This window comes from Dermacentor albipictus, chromosome 9, assembly GCF_038994185.2.
Source record: "Dermacentor albipictus isolate Rhodes 1998 colony chromosome 9, USDA_Dalb.pri_finalv2, whole genome shotgun sequence".
In the NCBI taxonomy this organism is placed as follows: Eukaryota; Metazoa; Arthropoda; class Arachnida; order Ixodida; family Ixodidae; genus Dermacentor; species Dermacentor albipictus.
The window spans coordinates 64754644-64771723 of record NC_091829.1 but is presented as its reverse complement, the minus strand read 5'-3'; the positions used below and the strand labels follow the sequence as shown (position 1 = coordinate 64771723).

At 50.0% G+C, this 17080-nt stretch overlaps 1 protein-coding gene across 1 annotated transcript in view; it reads right to left on the bottom strand.

The window, feature by feature from the left end:
- The window catches only part of LOC135921868 (glycine dehydrogenase (decarboxylating), mitochondrial), a 65446-nt gene that overhangs the window by 21870 nt on the left and 26496 nt on the right, over nucleotides 1–17080 (bottom strand). Inside the window, exons 3-8 of the mRNA XM_065456266.2 lie at nucleotides 11631–11931; nucleotides 8394–8471; nucleotides 5914–6061; nucleotides 3611–3807; nucleotides 2120–2322; nucleotides 153–292 (exon numbers count right to left, since the gene is read on the bottom strand). Coding sequence (XP_065312338.2) covers nucleotides 153–292; nucleotides 2120–2322; nucleotides 3611–3807; nucleotides 5914–6061; nucleotides 8394–8471; nucleotides 11631–11931 — 1067 coding nt within the window. The remainder of the gene's footprint in view (nucleotides 1–152; nucleotides 293–2119; nucleotides 2323–3610; nucleotides 3808–5913; nucleotides 6062–8393; nucleotides 8472–11630; nucleotides 11932–17080) is intronic.

Here is a 17080-nt window from a genome sequence, read left to right as displayed (position 1 = left end):
CGTGTGTTTACAAATGTTTGGATAACTACAAGTGGCTTGAAGCGTGAAATATACAGAGAAAGAATTCTGCTGGCAACACGCAGCTGTTTAACACGCAGTAACTTAAGACAGCCATATCAATGTGTATTGGACGTTTAGTGAACTGAGCTTACCGTGCCATCAATGAAATACCGGAGATTGACTTCCTTCTCAGCCGCTCGTTTCTTGACAGCCTCCTGGGAGTTGGCCGGCTTTATCTTGAGGGTGTCGAAAAACCTCGGGTGGACCACGTGGTGGCCAGCGGTTATGGCTCCTACGTAACACGCAAAGACGAAATGTACAGTTTTCAGGGAAACAAGTGAAAACTGGCTTGAGACTGCTTGACTTGCTCACGCCAGCTCAACGCTCCGCAATGATATAGTGAACGCCGTGAAATTCCGTGACTTCGGTCCTTTGAGCCAATCAGATATGCCATGCTTTCCTCTCTAAGCCAGTAAAGAAAACTGAATTACCAACTTCCACAACAGTGCCGGTTCGAAAAGTGGTCAGAGTAAGCACCCCATTCGATTTCTGCACTGTCATTGAAAGAACTCTTACTGCAGGCTTGCAATCATTAACTTGACGCGACGCTCGGTATCCGTCTTCGATGTGCCTGCCTGCCCTTTTTTTTGTAAGTGCTGCAACATATTTACCCTGTAGACATTTTGGTGTAAAAAAAAGGCTATGCTAGAAACAGCAAGCGTTCTCGGACGTTTGCTAGCAAACACAGACGAATCAAACCACTCGCGAAACGCTCCATAGGCGCTCCATGCCTAAGTCCTTGAGTCCCCAAGGGCGAGCGTTGACGGTTGGTGCTGCACTATTGAAGTTTTCCGGCGCAGTACACACCCCCGACAGAATGGACATGCTCGGCGCTATGTGTGTGCGTCCACCCTGTTGTCTGTGGCAATGTACTGAGGTACTTCCCTTCAATCCATACGTGTGCGACTTCGTGAAGCTGGCTTCTCCGCAATAAGAGTCTCTGTAAGGAGAAGCCAGCTTCGCACATTTCCCTTGTTTTGTAGGTGACGCCCCCGGGCTGCGTATTATGAAGCACTAATTGCGCGTGCGTGCGTGCGTGCGTGCGTGCGTTTAACACAGAACATCACTGCGAGAAATGAGCGAATGAACCGGAGCTGATGCAACATGAACTCTCTCAATTCAGAGATCGACGCTAGATCGAAGGATCCACCAGGACGCCTACAGGCTGTTCTACGCGGCGCGTGGGCGGCACAGTAGTTTACGTCGCTCCACGCCATTCGCGACCGTCGCAGCTTCCCGCGACTGATTTGCATAAAGCCGGTCACGCCGTCGAAACAGAGGCTATTCTGACGACGTCTGTTTTACAACGTTTTCGTGTGGGCGTCTCCGCTGTAGCGGACTAAGCAGTCGTAAAGGTACAGCGCTATTAAGGATCACGTAGCACGCTACTTATTCTAAGATAAACAACAAAAAGATCGTATTTGACTCGTTCCCATGCTGTTTTCATTTAACGATGCACGCGCGAATACTCCGAGCGGGGGCCAACCTCAGGCGCCATTGCGACGGAAATCCCGCTGTCCACGAAACATATGAAAGCTTGTCAGCGAAGGTCGCCCTGCGACGTGTGTGGTAGCAGCGACTATTTTTGTTTCGCACCAGTCGCTGCATTTGAAACAGCCTTATGGCGCGCATACGCTAAAGGTATATCCAATGTATCGCAACGCAGGATGAATTGCGCGTGTCACGAGCAGAATTGGAGGATCCAATAGGACGCTGGATCGGCTGGAGGACGTCCGTAACGAACGTCCATCACGTTGTTCTTGTTGATGATGATAGTAGAGAGCCACCTCATGGTATACAGTCACGCGACAAACGGGATCGCGTTCGGAGTGTTTAAGCCGAGAGAAAAGCACCCGAAAACACGCACGGGCTGTCGCATGCAACTCTCCTGTCGCAGTTCACAGAACGCCATACCGCGGAAGCTCCGAGCCTGCGGAAGCGCCATGCGGTATCATTACACTGCGAATCCAGTTATATCGGGTCTGACGTGCATCTCACGAACCAGTGCGAAACATGGCGGCAGCCGTCGAGCGTGTTTAAAAAAAAAATGGTGGTTCACCTCTGGCGAGAAGCAGCGTGGCGTTGTGCACCCTGGTGGCGATGTCGCGCAGTCCCTCCGGTCCGTGGTAGATGGCGTACAGGGCGGACATGTTGGCGAGCAGCGCCTGCGCCGTGCAGATGTTGCTGGTGGCCTTGTCGCGGCGGATGTGCTGCTCGCGCGTCTGCAGCGCCAGCCGGTAGGCGCGGCCGCCGGTCGCGTCCCTGCGAGGCCGTTGGTGACACGCGACGGTGTCACGTGACAATGTCACGTGCAGACTCTCCTTCGCTCTTCAATGGGCTTCATGGGATCGAGGCGGACATCATTACAATGGAAGTGCAGGAAGCAGTAATTAAGCTTTGGAGGAATTGGCGCCTAAAAGTATGAGCTTTATTTCATGAGGCAGGCTTCTTTATAAGTCTCCAGAATCATTTTACCCCCCCCCCTCCCCCGATGATCTTTCGTGAGAACCACAATTGGACGTTTCCCTTTTCTATAATTTGCCACAATTGGAGCAGCAATGCTGCGGTTGGGAACCCAGCACTGGTCTCGTCTAAATCGTTTCCTCCTTCGTATGCATGGTTTCTGCAATTATTAGCGGCCAACCATAGGTCGCTTTTTTTTAGCCTTGACGGTAACCGAACCCACAACCTCTTGCTCGGCAGGACAACGTCATAGCCATTGAGGGAAAGTCAATGGAAAGTAGAGAGTGCGTGAATAGTGATTTTTTTTAGACCGAATCGAATACGAACAGACTAGTGCCAGAAGCGAATCGAATAGAATACTTTTCGAAATAGTTTTCGAATAATGGATGGCCGTCATCAAAATTATGGTAAAACGGTGTTCCCATTGTAGTTTTCTTAACAGTAGCGAGTTGATGTCATTACATAGTGCGCTACGATGCGTTGCTCATCAAAAGCACAAACGGAGCATAAAGAGCAAACAAGTAGTTTCTTCGCACGCACAAAGCTCTTAGGAGAGTGCGAATGACCGCTCTACAGACTGTAAAGCATGGCTACCTAAGCGACGTGGCCTGCTCCACTAGGCTAGTTCTCATGCTTTGTCTATACTGATGAAGATTTGAGTGAAGTTCTATACTGGTGAAGATTTGAGCGTACTTTTGCTCCAATTTTATGTTTATTTGATCGCAGTTGACGTTTAAAAATATTCGAAGAGTATTCGAAAAAACACTCGCTTTCACGAATAGTGACTCATTAGATTCAGAAACCTAGTCGAATATAGGACGCTATTCGATTTGTTATTCGAAAGTTTCGGACATTCGCACGCCCCCCTAAACTGAAAAAAAGGGGGTCACACAAGTTCGCCTCTCGCGTTCGAGTCCATCCCGAAGCCCCGTCCGATTTCGGTTCGAAACGCAAGTTCGCTGCTCCAACCCTCGACAGCTCACTGGGTACCACGCGGTACCCAATGAGCCACTGACATTGACGGTACCAAGTGAGCCACTGACACTGACGGTATACCCAGTGAGCCACTGGGTACCGTGCCACCCACCTGGTGACGCCGACGACCCTGCCGGGCATGAGCCTCGTGAGGGAGCTGCGCACGGCGAAGAATCCGGCGTGCGGTCCGCCGTAGTTGAGCGGCACCCCGAGGCGCTGGCTGGTGCCGATGGCGATGTCGGCGCCCAGCTCTCCCGGAGGACGCATCACCGTGAGCGCCAGCAGGTCCGTGGCGCACACTGCCAGCGCCTGCGACCAGAGACGGCGCCAAGGGAGGAGACGCTCGTGGTACGTGCGCCCGGTAAGCGACAGCGCATCGCCCGGGCTGGGTCGACAGCGACCGTGTCCCCGTTATACCCAAGAGATGCCGGCAAACTCGTTTCGGCTGTTAGAGGACGAGGGTGTGTTCTCACTAAAATTGAAAGTGAAGCACCTTTACCAGTGGCGTAGCAACAGGGGGGACCGGGGGGGCGTGGGCCCCGGGTGCAAGGGAGAGAGAGAGCAAATGACAAATGAAAGGTAGGGAGGTAAACAAGGACTGAGCCCGGTTGGCTACCCTACACTGGGGAAAGGGAAACGGGGACGGAAAGATTAAAGAAAGAAGAGAAGGTCCACCGGGGATATCGTTCAGTCACTCAGTCCGGATTACAGACGCTGACTCAATCCTGTATCTTCGGATACAGGATTGAGTCAGCGTCTGTACAGGATACAGATGTCGTCGGCATATATTGAAACACTCACTGTTTCCGGGAGAGATTCAGGCAGCCCAAGAAGCGCGAGGTTGAAAAGAACAGGGCTTAGAACACCGCCTTGGGGTGCAAGGGGCCAGTGGGGGGGGGGGGGGGGGGTCATATACGTCTTAAGACACCCGGAACTTGTTGATATCCTCGCCTTCCGCGACTACAGCCGCGGGGCGGGGGGGGGGGGGGTGACAGAAGACCTATGGGCCTGGGTGCCAGACGACCTAGCTACGCCACTGACCTTTACGAGAAAGCCTGTAAATTTCACCTCCCAAAATGCCTCGTTAATGCAGGTAACATCGTTGTAAAGATGGCGCGCAGTACTGCTCCCAGTACAGCAAGCCGTAAGCACAATCAGCAAAGGGAAAAACGGTTAGTTAACATCAATTCAAGGGGTACTTAGTGAAGGAAGCTCCTAATTTTTCAGACGCACGTCACTTGATCTGATGGACCGTGCGACTGTTGGCCGACCTCGTGGCATCGACGTTCAAGGCATCCTAAAAAATTATGGGGTTTTACGTGCCAAAACCACTTTCTGATTATGAGGCACGCCGTAGTGGAGGACTCCGGAAATTTAGACCACCTGGGGTTCTTTAACATGCACCTAAATCTAAGCACACGGATGTTTTCGCATTTCGCCCCCATCGATATGCGGCCGCCGTGGCCGGGATTCGATCCCGCGACCTCGTGCTCAGCAGCCCAACACCATAGCCACTGAGCAACCACGGCGAGTGTTCAAGGCATCCTCGGCGGCGAAACCTGGCAGGCAATTCCGCAAAAAAACATTGAATGTTGACCACCGCATATCCCTTGTCGTCAAAGTTCTTGGCTTGTCTGCATGAGGGCAGAGGATATCGTAGCTCTTGCGGAGTCCAAACCTTATCGCATCATGTTTTCTGCGGTATCGACCCGACGCGTTCAATAAGGCCCGCAGCTCTGAGGCGGCTACGGGCTGCTACGTGCGCTCGTTGTAGAGCAGGAAATCAGCCTTGAGTTGACGCCTGCATGAATTCCTTCGTTGTACTGGCCAATTCGCTGTAGCGGTCTTCGCTGTCGAGGCACACAATACACATGGAAGACAGGCATTCCACCAGTATCTATGATCGATTTGCCGTTACGCTATGTACTTCTGACAGCACGATTTGTATTTTTCCTAATATTTGTGCCTTTGTTGTTCTTGTTTTTTTCCTTTGATATTGACATATATAGTTGGCCCTATCTGTGGTAAAGCTTTCTACATCTTGCATTTCATAAAGAAAGAAGAAGGGGCATATGCAACTTTTTCGTTATACAGTTGATATCGTTGTGGAGTCGTTAGTTGTAAAGGAATTTGACTGTACGTCTAAAAAGAAAACAAAAGAACCTTGAGAGGTACATTTAAGGGCAGACACTGCGTACACAGCTGAGTGCTAAAGCAGATGAAAGTTCTGCGTTAATTCTTTTTTCGTTAGCAACAAGCCTTCAGCCAAATGAGTCAAAGAACGGTTTTCCAAAAATAAATACATAAAATGTTCTGCCAGCCTTAAGTGATTTAATGTTTCTCATTAGCGACTCCTAACACGGGCGATGACTCAGTAGCATATCGCCTTCAGACAGTAACTGGCCGCCTGCTTACCTTGGCGTCGTGGCAAGCCTTGATAAGGCCCTCGAAGTTCTCAATGGATCCCTCGGTGTCCGGGTACTGGAAGAGGACACCACACACGTCACCTCGGGAAAAGTCCATCTTCGCGATGTCCGACACCACTACGTCGATTTCCAGGGCGCTGCAAAAAAAAAAGGGGGGGGGGGGCGGGCACAAGCTCCGTACAGTTACAACTAAATAATACCCACAACACTGCTCGATAGGTTTACTCCTCCCAGCTATGGAGGTTTCGCATGGCACACTTTTATGACGTCGAAAGCGGGGCCGGAACTGGCCTCGCCTCGACGAAATTATTATGCGCTAGCTTCTGCAGATGCGCGGAGCACAAAGCTAAGTGCTTCTCTACGTCCATTTCTTGTGTGTTCCGTACACTGTAGCAGTGTGTGTAAAAAAAGGGGGAGGGGGGCAAATTATCCAGCGAACAAAGGCTGTCCATTTCTTGTGTGTTCCGCACGCCGTAGCAGTGTGTGTAAAAAAAGGGGGAGGGGGAGGGCGAACTATCCAGCGAACAAAGGCACGAACATGCCTTCTCCGTAGCTAATTTTTTTTTTTCAGCGCGCCGCGTTTTGGGACAATGTTACGTTTAATACGAGTTAGTCATTAGTTCGTTATTAGTTACAAATTTGAAACGTGAAATAGAAAGTTTCGCTGCTATTTATTCACACTCCAGGTGCCCTGTACGTGTGCACGTACGTGCATTCTCCCACATGCACATACTCTCTCTCTCTATTGAAAACAAGTTTTAATAAGACCACATTTATTTTCTTATAAGGCCGACGAAGATTTAGGTAAGTTAAGAAAGGAATGGGTGTTTAAACAAGATATATCGCCAGTGTTAACGTACAAGCTAGAAATTGAATAAGACCAACATCATTACACAATACCAGCTATAGTAACAGAGATGCTGAATTAGCTTGTGCTGGTAATGGAGAGCAACGGAGGCTGGAAGCTAATTCCATTCGGCGTTTCTTTTGAGGGACAAAATAATTGAAGCGTGTTCGAGTGCTACGAAAGGGCCCGCAGACCTTGAACCGATGGTCACTTCGAGACATAATGTACAACAGACGCAAACGAAAAGAAAAAGAAGCAACACTTCAGATTCTCTGTCATCAGTCCTATGTTTTATCGGCCGTCACACTCCTTCACTGCGAACAAAAAAAATAATAATAAAGAAGAAAATTATGCAATTTTATCTTCACACCAATTGTACTGAAGACATACAAAAAGTCAACAGGAAGACATTGAGGTTTCAGCAACTGGTTTTGTAAGGGGTACTTCTTTTTTCTAATAATAATAATATGTGGGTTTTTACGTGCCAAAACCACTCGCTGATTATTAGGCACGCCGTAGTGGAGGACTCCGGAAATTTCGACCGCCTGGGGTTCTTTAACGTGCACCTAAATATATGTACACGGGTGTTTTCGCATTTCGCCCCCATCGAAATGCGGCCGCCGTGGCCGGGATTCTATCCCGCGACCTCGTGCTCAGCAGCCCAACACCATAGCCACTGAGCAACCACGGCGGGTCTTCTTTTTTTTTCTTTTTTCTAACTACAGCCGCTACAGCACAACGTCATCTAGCCTCTTTATATAAAACAATTGCGCGACCACTCCCCAAGGTTACACGGTCCACTGGCGATCCTTGCCTTGCTGTAGGGGTGCGGTATAGCCCACCAGGCATATCCGGAAGTGAAGGCAATTGAAATTACGTGGTTTGACCTCTGAAAGCGATGGAAGCGGGAGCTGCGCGGATCAGCTTAGATCCACCTTGCGTTGTCTGAAGTGTGTGCCAGAAGCGCGACGCACGGCTAGCTTCTGCATACCGCAGCCCTCGTAATACCGGACGCCACGACATAAGGGAGTCGAACCCGCAACATTGTGCTCCGCATCGGAAATCCGCAGACCACCGAGTCACCGCGGAAGGCCTCAAAAGAACGAGGAGCGCTGTTGCCAACGTGTAGGACTTGAGAGGAACGAAAAGAAGTCTGCAAGAAACTGAGCAGACGGCGTCAGTGCGAGTTTCCGGTGGCCAGCTAGACGCGTTCCAAGACGCGTTAGATGTTAAAGAGGGCTTATATGGTTTACCTTGAAACTTTTTCACAGAGACTGTTGTGTTTTATGCGAAGCATACTAGCCGCACAACCACGCTCTTCCTTGCTGCGCCGCGCGGCCGCGTAGCTACCATATGACGTCATAACAGCTGCAAAAGCGGAGGCTCAACTCGTGCGCTCGCTTGCGGCCGCGTAGCTCTACGTAGCCGGGTCTCAGCTCGTGCGCTCGCCTGCATGAGTTGTTTCTTCGTCTAGCCGAACCAAATATAGCCAAGCAACAGCAGTTCACCAGGCTAAACAGTGGTTCAACAACTAAAATAAAGGCTAGTATGCTTCGCATCCTGGGCTTAACCTTAGCTAAGCCACAGCCATTTTTTTTCTTAAATCAATAGCGCTCACTCACTCTGCTCGCGTCTGGACCACAGCGAGAGTCTGCGGGTGCACCTTGTCCGAGATGAGCATCGTCTTCTTTTTGGTGAACCTGCAGAAACAAGAGAGATATATAGATCAGAGTCGCTGTGAGCTCGCACAAAGCAGGCATTTTTTTCGCGCAACAAAAGCTGGTATATAGGGGTCTACAACGATCTGATTGTGCAGACATCACACTGAATACTGGAAGAGATCGCCGAGTTAAAAGCAACACATATTTTAACGAAGGTGGTGGTCACGCACTAAGGTGGCGAGCTGGGCTGGTTGGTTGACGCTCATGTTTGACATTTGATTGAAGCGCACAGAGATCAAGCAACTAGTGAAATAGCAGAGGCATACCATATTAGAAAAAGGGTAGGAACTGCGTCAGTCAAACAACCATTACGCTGCACGATAAAGAGTATATGCGTATCTAGATAGACAACAATCACGATAGAATTTTGAAGGGTCTGAAGTCTTGGCGCTGGTGTCATGAGTGTGTCAGTTTGCTCTGCTGCGCATGCGCGAGAATACTGCAACGCCATCAATAAATTCAGTTGAAAGGCAAGCGCCGTCCTGTCCACCTCCCTATATGTGTCCCCGCCTTATGTGCACTTCAATCAAATTTCCAACTTGGTGGTCACGTGATGGTGCATCTACTCGGCGCAGAAGGCTGGGGTCGACCTGGTAACACAGAGAGAACGTTAACGTCAGTCACTTTTAGCCACTAAACTAGGTTGATATGCTAGCGCTTTTTTCGTAATGGGCAGCCGCCACCGGCTAAGCTTTCCGCAAAACATGCCTTGCGCAAGCGTATAATTCGTTCCGGCCCCGAAACATTGGTGCTCTGTCATGCGTACATAGATAAAGCCCTCGAACAGGACGACTGCAAGCTGGGAAAATTGGAACGAATTCATTTTGAAAAAAGGAGCGAAATACGAAGACACGTACTAAGCAAAAAAGGCCGCAAGGTTCTAACGTCCGGAGAGAAAATTCCCAGTCAAGTGCACAAAAAATATCTTAGACATCACATTTAAGTATGGAAATCGAACGGCCAATGGGACTGCAGAGGCTTCCCGCATTAACCAGTCAGGTGACCACTGTGTCAGTGAGGCTTCGATAGCGCTGACGGAGAAAAACGGTTTTATATCCTAAGCCGTTCGCGACTGTGAGGTGAATTTCGGTAGGGTCGGATTTAACGCGGGCAGCCTTACCTTGTGCTGATGCACGTGGGAGATGTGAAACCGTAGCACGCAGCATATTCTGTCTTTTTACGTGTATATGCGACTGCGTCAGTTCCCATTAAACACTGGCGATTTCGGTCAGATAAACGACGTGACGGAACTGCGCCCCTGTCTTTCCGCGCCTGATGACTTCATTTTATTGGGATACGAATTACACGAACATTCGAGACGCGTTTACGCTGGCGGCGTCACGGTGTTGACGCAGGAACTACGGCGTGTAAAGGCGGTGCACGCGCACCCACTTTGCCGGGCGCCATGGAGTTTCCTTCCTCCATGCCGGGCGCGCTCTGGCCGCGCCATAGAGTTTCCTACAAAAACTAAAGCGCCAAACAGACGACACAAGAGGAGACATGTCCGTGTCTCCTCTTGTGTCGTCTGTTTGGCGCTTTAGTTAGGAAACTCTATGGGCCGCGTGGCCGAGCGGATGGATGGATGTTATGAGCGTCCCCTTAGGAACGGGGCGGTGGGTTGCGCCACCAAGCTCTTGCTATTATACTGCCTAATTTAATACCTATGTTAAACAAGAGAAAAAAGAAAAAAAAAACGATACGAACTCCCACAACCAAATTTTCTGATCCCCTATTGCGAACTGTGCTTTTGTACGTCTCCGTTTTTTTTTTTGTCGTTGTCTTACTTTTCTTCCACCAATCCTCCAATCGCCTCTTACTAATGACTATTGCGGACATGTTTACTTTTCCCCTGCTCTCGCTGAACCCACGGGCTTCAAGGAGGCCAGTGGTGTCTAAATCGACAGCTGGGTAGACGTCTTCACATTCTATTAAAAGATTCTCCACAGTTTCCCCAGCTTTACCGCAGCCAAGCACATGCTTCTTCTTCCTTCTTATATCTCGCTTCATAGGTGCGTGTTCTAAGCCACAAGGGGCGCATTACGCGACTCGAGCGCTCCGCGTTGGAGACGGCGTCACCTGCTGACGGCGGCGCGGCGAAGGGCGGGCCCGAAAAGGCTGGCGGCTTGAACGCGCGCGGTCTTCCTCGCGCTCCCGCGGTGTTGGAGGTCACGTGGCCTGCCGAGTTTTGGGTGCCGCTCGACACCGTTGTAACGGCGAAAAGAGCGGGTGCGCGGGACGACGATCGCTTAGGGACAAACGCGTGCGCTTCCCCGCTGCTTTGCACTCTCCGTCCCGCTAGCACTGCGACTGCGAGCAACCGCGGTCATCGAGTGACCTCAGCTCGTGTGTGTCTTCCAGCGCGCGGCGCCACGTTTGTTGCAATTTACAGCGACCTCCTTGCAGTCGCCGTCAATGCTTCGACTTTCGGGTGAGTGAGTGAGTGAGTGAGAAAGGTTTATTTCGAATCAGAATGATTCGCGTCCGGCGAGTTAGTGGGCTGGGACGCCCGCCGAGGTTACGGCCACGAGTTCTTGCCTCCCGGCGGCTCCCTTGGCCCGCTGTACCGCCCAGAGTTCGTCTTCCAGGTTCGAGCCGAGCAGCGCGGTCTGCCATCGCGCGCGGAGGCTGTCGATGGAGGCTTCGCTCGCACTGTCCTGTATTAGTTCCTGGCATGCCCATAGCACGTGTTCTAGCGTGGCTCTGGTGCCACACGCTTTGCATCTATCTGTTGTGTATATGTCTGGACTGCGACATTGTATTTTTTTTCCTCCCCGTATTTTATGCGTTGCATATTGCAATCACTTAATCCAGCCCTTGGGCGCGGCCGGCCAGCCACCATTGAGGGCATGAGCCATTGTTCATTGCTGCGCGTCTCATATGTGGGTCTATTCTCTTTTAAGTTTGCTATGTTTGTTATTAAGTTGCTTCTATTTTTATGCGTTGCATATTGCAATCACTCAGTTCAGCCCTTGGGCGCGGCCGGGCAGCCACCATTGACCTTTAGCGCAACCACGTGACGTGACGTCACGACAGCCGGAGGAAAAGCAGGGCCCCAACTCGCGCAATATGCAACGCATTCTCGGCTTAACCAAGCTAAGCCTGGTCATTTTTTTTTTTTCGAAGTAGACCCTCGAGTACCTGGTGCAGACTCCCATCGCCTCGGCGGCGGCGGTCCCTTCGTCGAGCAGCGACGCGTTGGCCAGGTCCAGGCCCGTGAGGTCGGCCACCATGGTCTGGTAGTTGAGCAGGTTCTCGAGGCGGCCCTGCGCGATCTCGGCCTGGTAGGGCGTGTACTGCGTCGTCCAGCCGGGGTTCTCGAACACGTTGCGCACTATGGTGGCCGGCGGCAGGCAGCCGTAGTAGCCCATGCCGATGTACGAGCGCCACATGGCGTTCTGCGAGGCCAGCTCGCGGGCGCGCTCCAGGAGCTCCTCCTCGCCTGCGACGGGAGAGAGAGAGAGAGAGAGAGACACGGTGCTCAAAACGCTCGTTACACAACAACAACGAGTAGGAGGGCGACGACCACAGCTAGGAGGACATCACATAGGACTCATCAACAGCGAGAAGAAAGAATGCCTAAATGTAACTAAATATGGTTTTTGTACCTTACATTTCGGTAAACCAATGAGCAACCTTTGGCAGAAAAATTGCTGGGCTGAGCTCTTAAAAAAAAAAAAAACTATTCAACTTACAAACTAATTATTGTAGTTCTTATATATCCCGTACAGCTGCCACCGCTCCTGGAGGTCATGGAAGCAAGCACACAAAGCGTCGCTTGGGATGCTCTCAGTACATCAGTGCCGAAGCAGTTCGGGTATATTCGTGACGTTTTCATTTTGTTGGCGTTTTTGACGCAGAGAAACAAAAGGAAATCGCACGAAGACAGGTAGGGTAAATATGGGGGATGCAGTGAAACAGAAATACGGTGTTTGGCCGCATACAGCCAGTACAGCAGTGTAAGGAGAACTCGTGCTGTCGTGCAACAAGAACCACCGTCCAAACAATGAAAAAAAAAATGGCTGCGGCTTAGGTAAGGTTAAGCCCGGGATGCGAAGCATACTAGCCTTTATTTTAGTTGTTGAACCACTGTTTAGCCTGGTGAACTGCTGTTGCTTGGCTATATTTGGTTCGGCTAGACGAAGAAACAACTCATGCATTACTGCTTCGCCTTCAAGAGTGGAACGCGACAGCGTTCCCGTCGACCCGCCAAGGGGTGTAAGACAATGGGCTACAGGGCAGCGACTACGCGCCCCGCATTGGACGCGGTGAGCGTCGAGCAAAGCAGCGTTCGGCGCGGCAACGAAATGTGCGCCTGAGCAAGAGACGCATGCCTTAGAAACGGCTCGTTTCTAAGGCAACACCGCATTCACTAGAGGCGCTTTTGTACCGCTTTGAAGCATCGTACTCGTGGCTCAGTGGTAGCGTCTCCGTCCCACACTCCGGAGACCCTGGTTCGATTCCCACCCAGCCCGTCTTGCAAGAGTTGAGCCAAAGCCACTTCCCGTTCCGTTCCGTTCCAAAAACTTTTATTTCCATCAGAGAAGGAGACCCCCTACTCCCTGTCCCTGGCGTGCAGGCCTAGAGACAGGGGTGGGAGTCTCCGCGACTAGATGCAGGCAAAGAGTTGTTGACTCTTCGTGGCCTCTGCCGCCAGATGGATGGCTCTCCTCTGCATGGCGGGGTCCGCGCTTTGCAGAAGGGTGTCCCAGGTTTCTCTACTATTTACTCCTTCCTTGACACCCGGGGAGTCTACGCATTGCCAGATTATATGGTCGAGGGTCCCCCTCTCCCCGCATCTCTTACATTTATCGTCTATATCGTCGTCTTTCAGTACGTGTGACGCCCATACTGGATTTATGTAGTTTCCTGCTTGCAGTCTGCGCCAGGCTCTCGCCTCTCTATTTCCGAGCTTCTTGTCCGGAGGGGGGACAGTTCTACGCTGAAGCTTATAGTTTTCAATTATTTCTGTGTAGGTCTGTAGTCTCTCGTCTAGTTCCTTGCAAGCGGGCGGCTCTGTTCCTGCCCGGAAGTAGAGATCTCGGGCTAGGAAGTGTGCCGCCTCGTTGCCTGGGACCGACGTGTGAGCTGGTGCCCATACGAGGCTGATTTTTCTGTCAATTTTCTTTCCTGTTAGTATTCGTATCGCTTCTGGTGCGATTCTACCTTTTCCGTAATTGTGGATGGCTGTTTTGCTGTCGCTTATTATGTAGCTCGCCTTGGTCCCGACACAGGCAAGCGCGATTGCTACTTCTTCCGCTGCTTCCGGATTGCGGCTGCGTATTGTTGCTGCTGAGACTGCTTCGCCTTGGCCATCAACCACTGAGGCTACTGCCGCACCCAGTTTGCCGCTGGCCGCATCCGTGTACGCCACTATCTCCCTATCTATTTCGCTGAAGCGTCTGACCAGTGCTTCGGCTCTCTTTTCTCTCCTTTCTTTGTTGAAGGTGCGGTGCATGTTTTTGGGAAGTGGGTCTATCCTTAGCTGTTCTCTGATTTCTCTTGGGATGTCACGTTTCTTTTGCATGCCTCTGTCTGTCTGCAGCCCCACCATGTTCAGGATAGCTCTGCCTGTATATGTTTGGCTGAGTCTTTCCTGTTGGGCGGTTTTAACTGCTTCGGCTGTTTCTTGCCAAGTATTGTGAATTCCCATTGTTAGGAGTCTCTCAGTAGAGGTGCTTATGGGTAGTCCGAGTGCTCGTTCATAGCATCTTCTGATGATCGAGTCTAATTTGTCTCTTTCTGAAGCCCGGATGTTAAGGTATGGTGTGGCGTAGCTAAGTCTGCTGATGACGTACGCTTGTACTAGCTTAACTAGGCTTCTTTCTCTTAGCCCTCTCCCCTTGAGAGCTATTCTTCTGAATATCCCGGTGACTTGTGCTGCATAACCTTCCAGTTTCCTTATGGTTTCGTCGTTGTATCCATTGCTTTGGATGAAAAGTCCTAATATTCTTATCTTATCTACTTTGGGTACTGGTTTGCCCCCAACCGTGATGTTGAGATCGCTGTCTCTTTTCAGCCTTAATGATTTGGGATTGTACATTAAGAGTTCCGATTTTTCTGGTGAGCAAGTAAGTCCCCTAGTTGCTGCATACTCGATTACTGTGTCCGCGGCTGTTTGCAGTTTGTTTTCTATTTCCGCGTCGTTACCTTTGTGTATCCAAACATTTATATCGTCTGCGTACATGCTGAAGTTTAAATTTTCTATTTTCCTGAGTTTAGCCGGGAGGCCCCTCATAGCCAGATTGAAGAGGAGTGGGGAGACTACAGATCCTTGCGGGGTACCTCTGTTTCCCAGTTCTATTTCTTCCGATTCCAAATCCTGGTATCTAATCTTTGTCGTCCTGTTTGTCAGGAAGTTCTTTATATAGTTGTAGGTTCTGCATCCTACACCTATTTCTTGCATTTCTGTCAGGATTGCCTCGTGTTTGACATTGTCAAAGGCTTTCTTGAGGTCTAGAGCTAGGATTGCTTTTATATCTCTCGATCTTGAGTTTATGATGTCGTGCTGAAGCCGCAGCATCACGTCCTGGGTACTTAAGCCCGGTCGGAATCCAACCATCTCATTCGGCCATAGTTCATTTCCCTCCATGAATCGGGTTAACCTTGTCTGGATTACATGCTCCATTAATTTCCCTACGCATGATGTGAGGGAGATCGGCCTGAGATTCTCTAGCTTAGGGGGCTTGCCCGGTTTGGGGATTAGTATGATGCTAGCCTCTTTCCATTGTTTCGGGAGTTCGCCTTTCTCCCATACCTGTAGAATGTATTTGGTTATAGCTGTGATCGACTCATCGTCTAGGTTCCGCAGCATCTTGTTTGTTATTCCATCTGGGCCTGGGGCCGATTTCGTTTTAAGTCTGATTATTTCCCCTCTCACTTCTGCCTCTGTTATGGGTGCATCTAGCTCCTCATTTAGGGGTCCCCCATACTCTGGTAGGCTGGTGCGAGTCACGCTTCCTATGTATGTTTGTTTGATCTCTTCCATGAAGCTCTCGTCTGTTCCGTCGTATTTATGTCGTGTTTTGGCTAGCCTTATGTTTGTCTGCGACTTTGATTGGGTTGGGTCTAGCAGGTGTCTTAGGACGTTCCATGTTTTAGCTAAACTCATACCTTTTTCCATGTCATCACATGTGCTACACCAGTTTTGCTCGCATAGCTGCAGTGCGTATTTTTCAATCTCTCGATTTAGTCTGGCTATTCTTCTTTTTAGATTCCGGTTCCATCTCTGTTTTTTGAGCCGGCTTTCTAGACTACCCTTTGCTTCCCACATGTGCAATAGCTTGTTGTCTGCTATAAGTGGAGCGTCTTGGCCTTCTAAAGTAACCGTTGCTTCGGTGACGTGTTTTTTAAGTGTGTCTGTCCATTCTCTTAGATCTGTGATGATTGTGGTTGGAGATTCCTCTCGCCGCTTTCTAAATCTATCCCATTCTGTAACTTTTGGCTGTTTTAGTCGTTTTTCCTTTACTCCCTTCATTAATGTGGTGGCAATTATATAGTGATCGCTGCCTAAGTCTTGTCCTGTATTGTCCCACGTTACTGTTTTGGTGTTTTTGGAGAGTGTTAGGTCGGGTGTGGTATCTGCGGTGACGCTGTTTCCTTTTCTAGTTGGGTTTCCTGGGTCGGTGTGTAGTGAGAGGTTCAGTTCCTGTATGTCCTCCCACAGCTGCCTTCCCTTGCCATCCCTTCTGTTGTATCCCCATTCCTCATGCAACGCGTTTAGGTCTCCTACTATGAATAGAGGGTTCTTTCCTGCTGCTTTCAGGGCTTTGCGGAAGATGGCCCTAAACCTGACTTTTTTCTGTCGCTTCCTCTGCCACTTCTCCTCTGTCGTGACGTCACGGTGTCACGTGGTTTCAAGGCGACACCGCCGCGCCTGAGGAGCTGGGTTGAGCTCTCGTAATATGCTTCGCATAAAAAAACAGAGCGCCGCCAAATTTCTTGGTGCTAACGTTTTACTTGTGATTCTTTTGATGTTTGTTTCGCACTGGGCACGATAATTACGACAGAGAGGACTAGCTGGCGCCACCTACAGGAGAGAACCACTCCTAATGTACACCCAATCGAAAATAAAATATAGCAAGACGAGCGAGAACAACAACGCATAAACGTAGCGGGACACCTTCCCGATAGCGGTACAATGTGAACGATACGTTTTCATTCTTCGACATTCTACTGGAGGAATAGGGTGCAGTCGTGGAAAAAAAAAGATATAAGCAAAGGTATTTCGAATGTGAAAGCTAATCTAGACACCCCCATAGAGATGGAGGTACTTGGTTTAACAGGGCCCAGTTGACGAAGTCTTGCCAAATGTAACTATATACTTTTCGAAGTGTAAAAAAATGACAAGTTCCAACATTTACTAGAGCTGGACCATTTCATGCAAATGCAATGAACTTCATCAAAATCGGCGCAGTGGTTGCGTAAAGAGGCTACCTCTGTGTTTCTCACGTTTATTTGAATAGGTAAATCGGAGCTGGCACCGACGTACACCCGTGATCAAAAGTATACGGAGCACAGGATTGCCGAAAAAACAGAATATCTTCGTAATTAACACGCATAAACTGAAACTGACGAGTGCACTAGGAAGT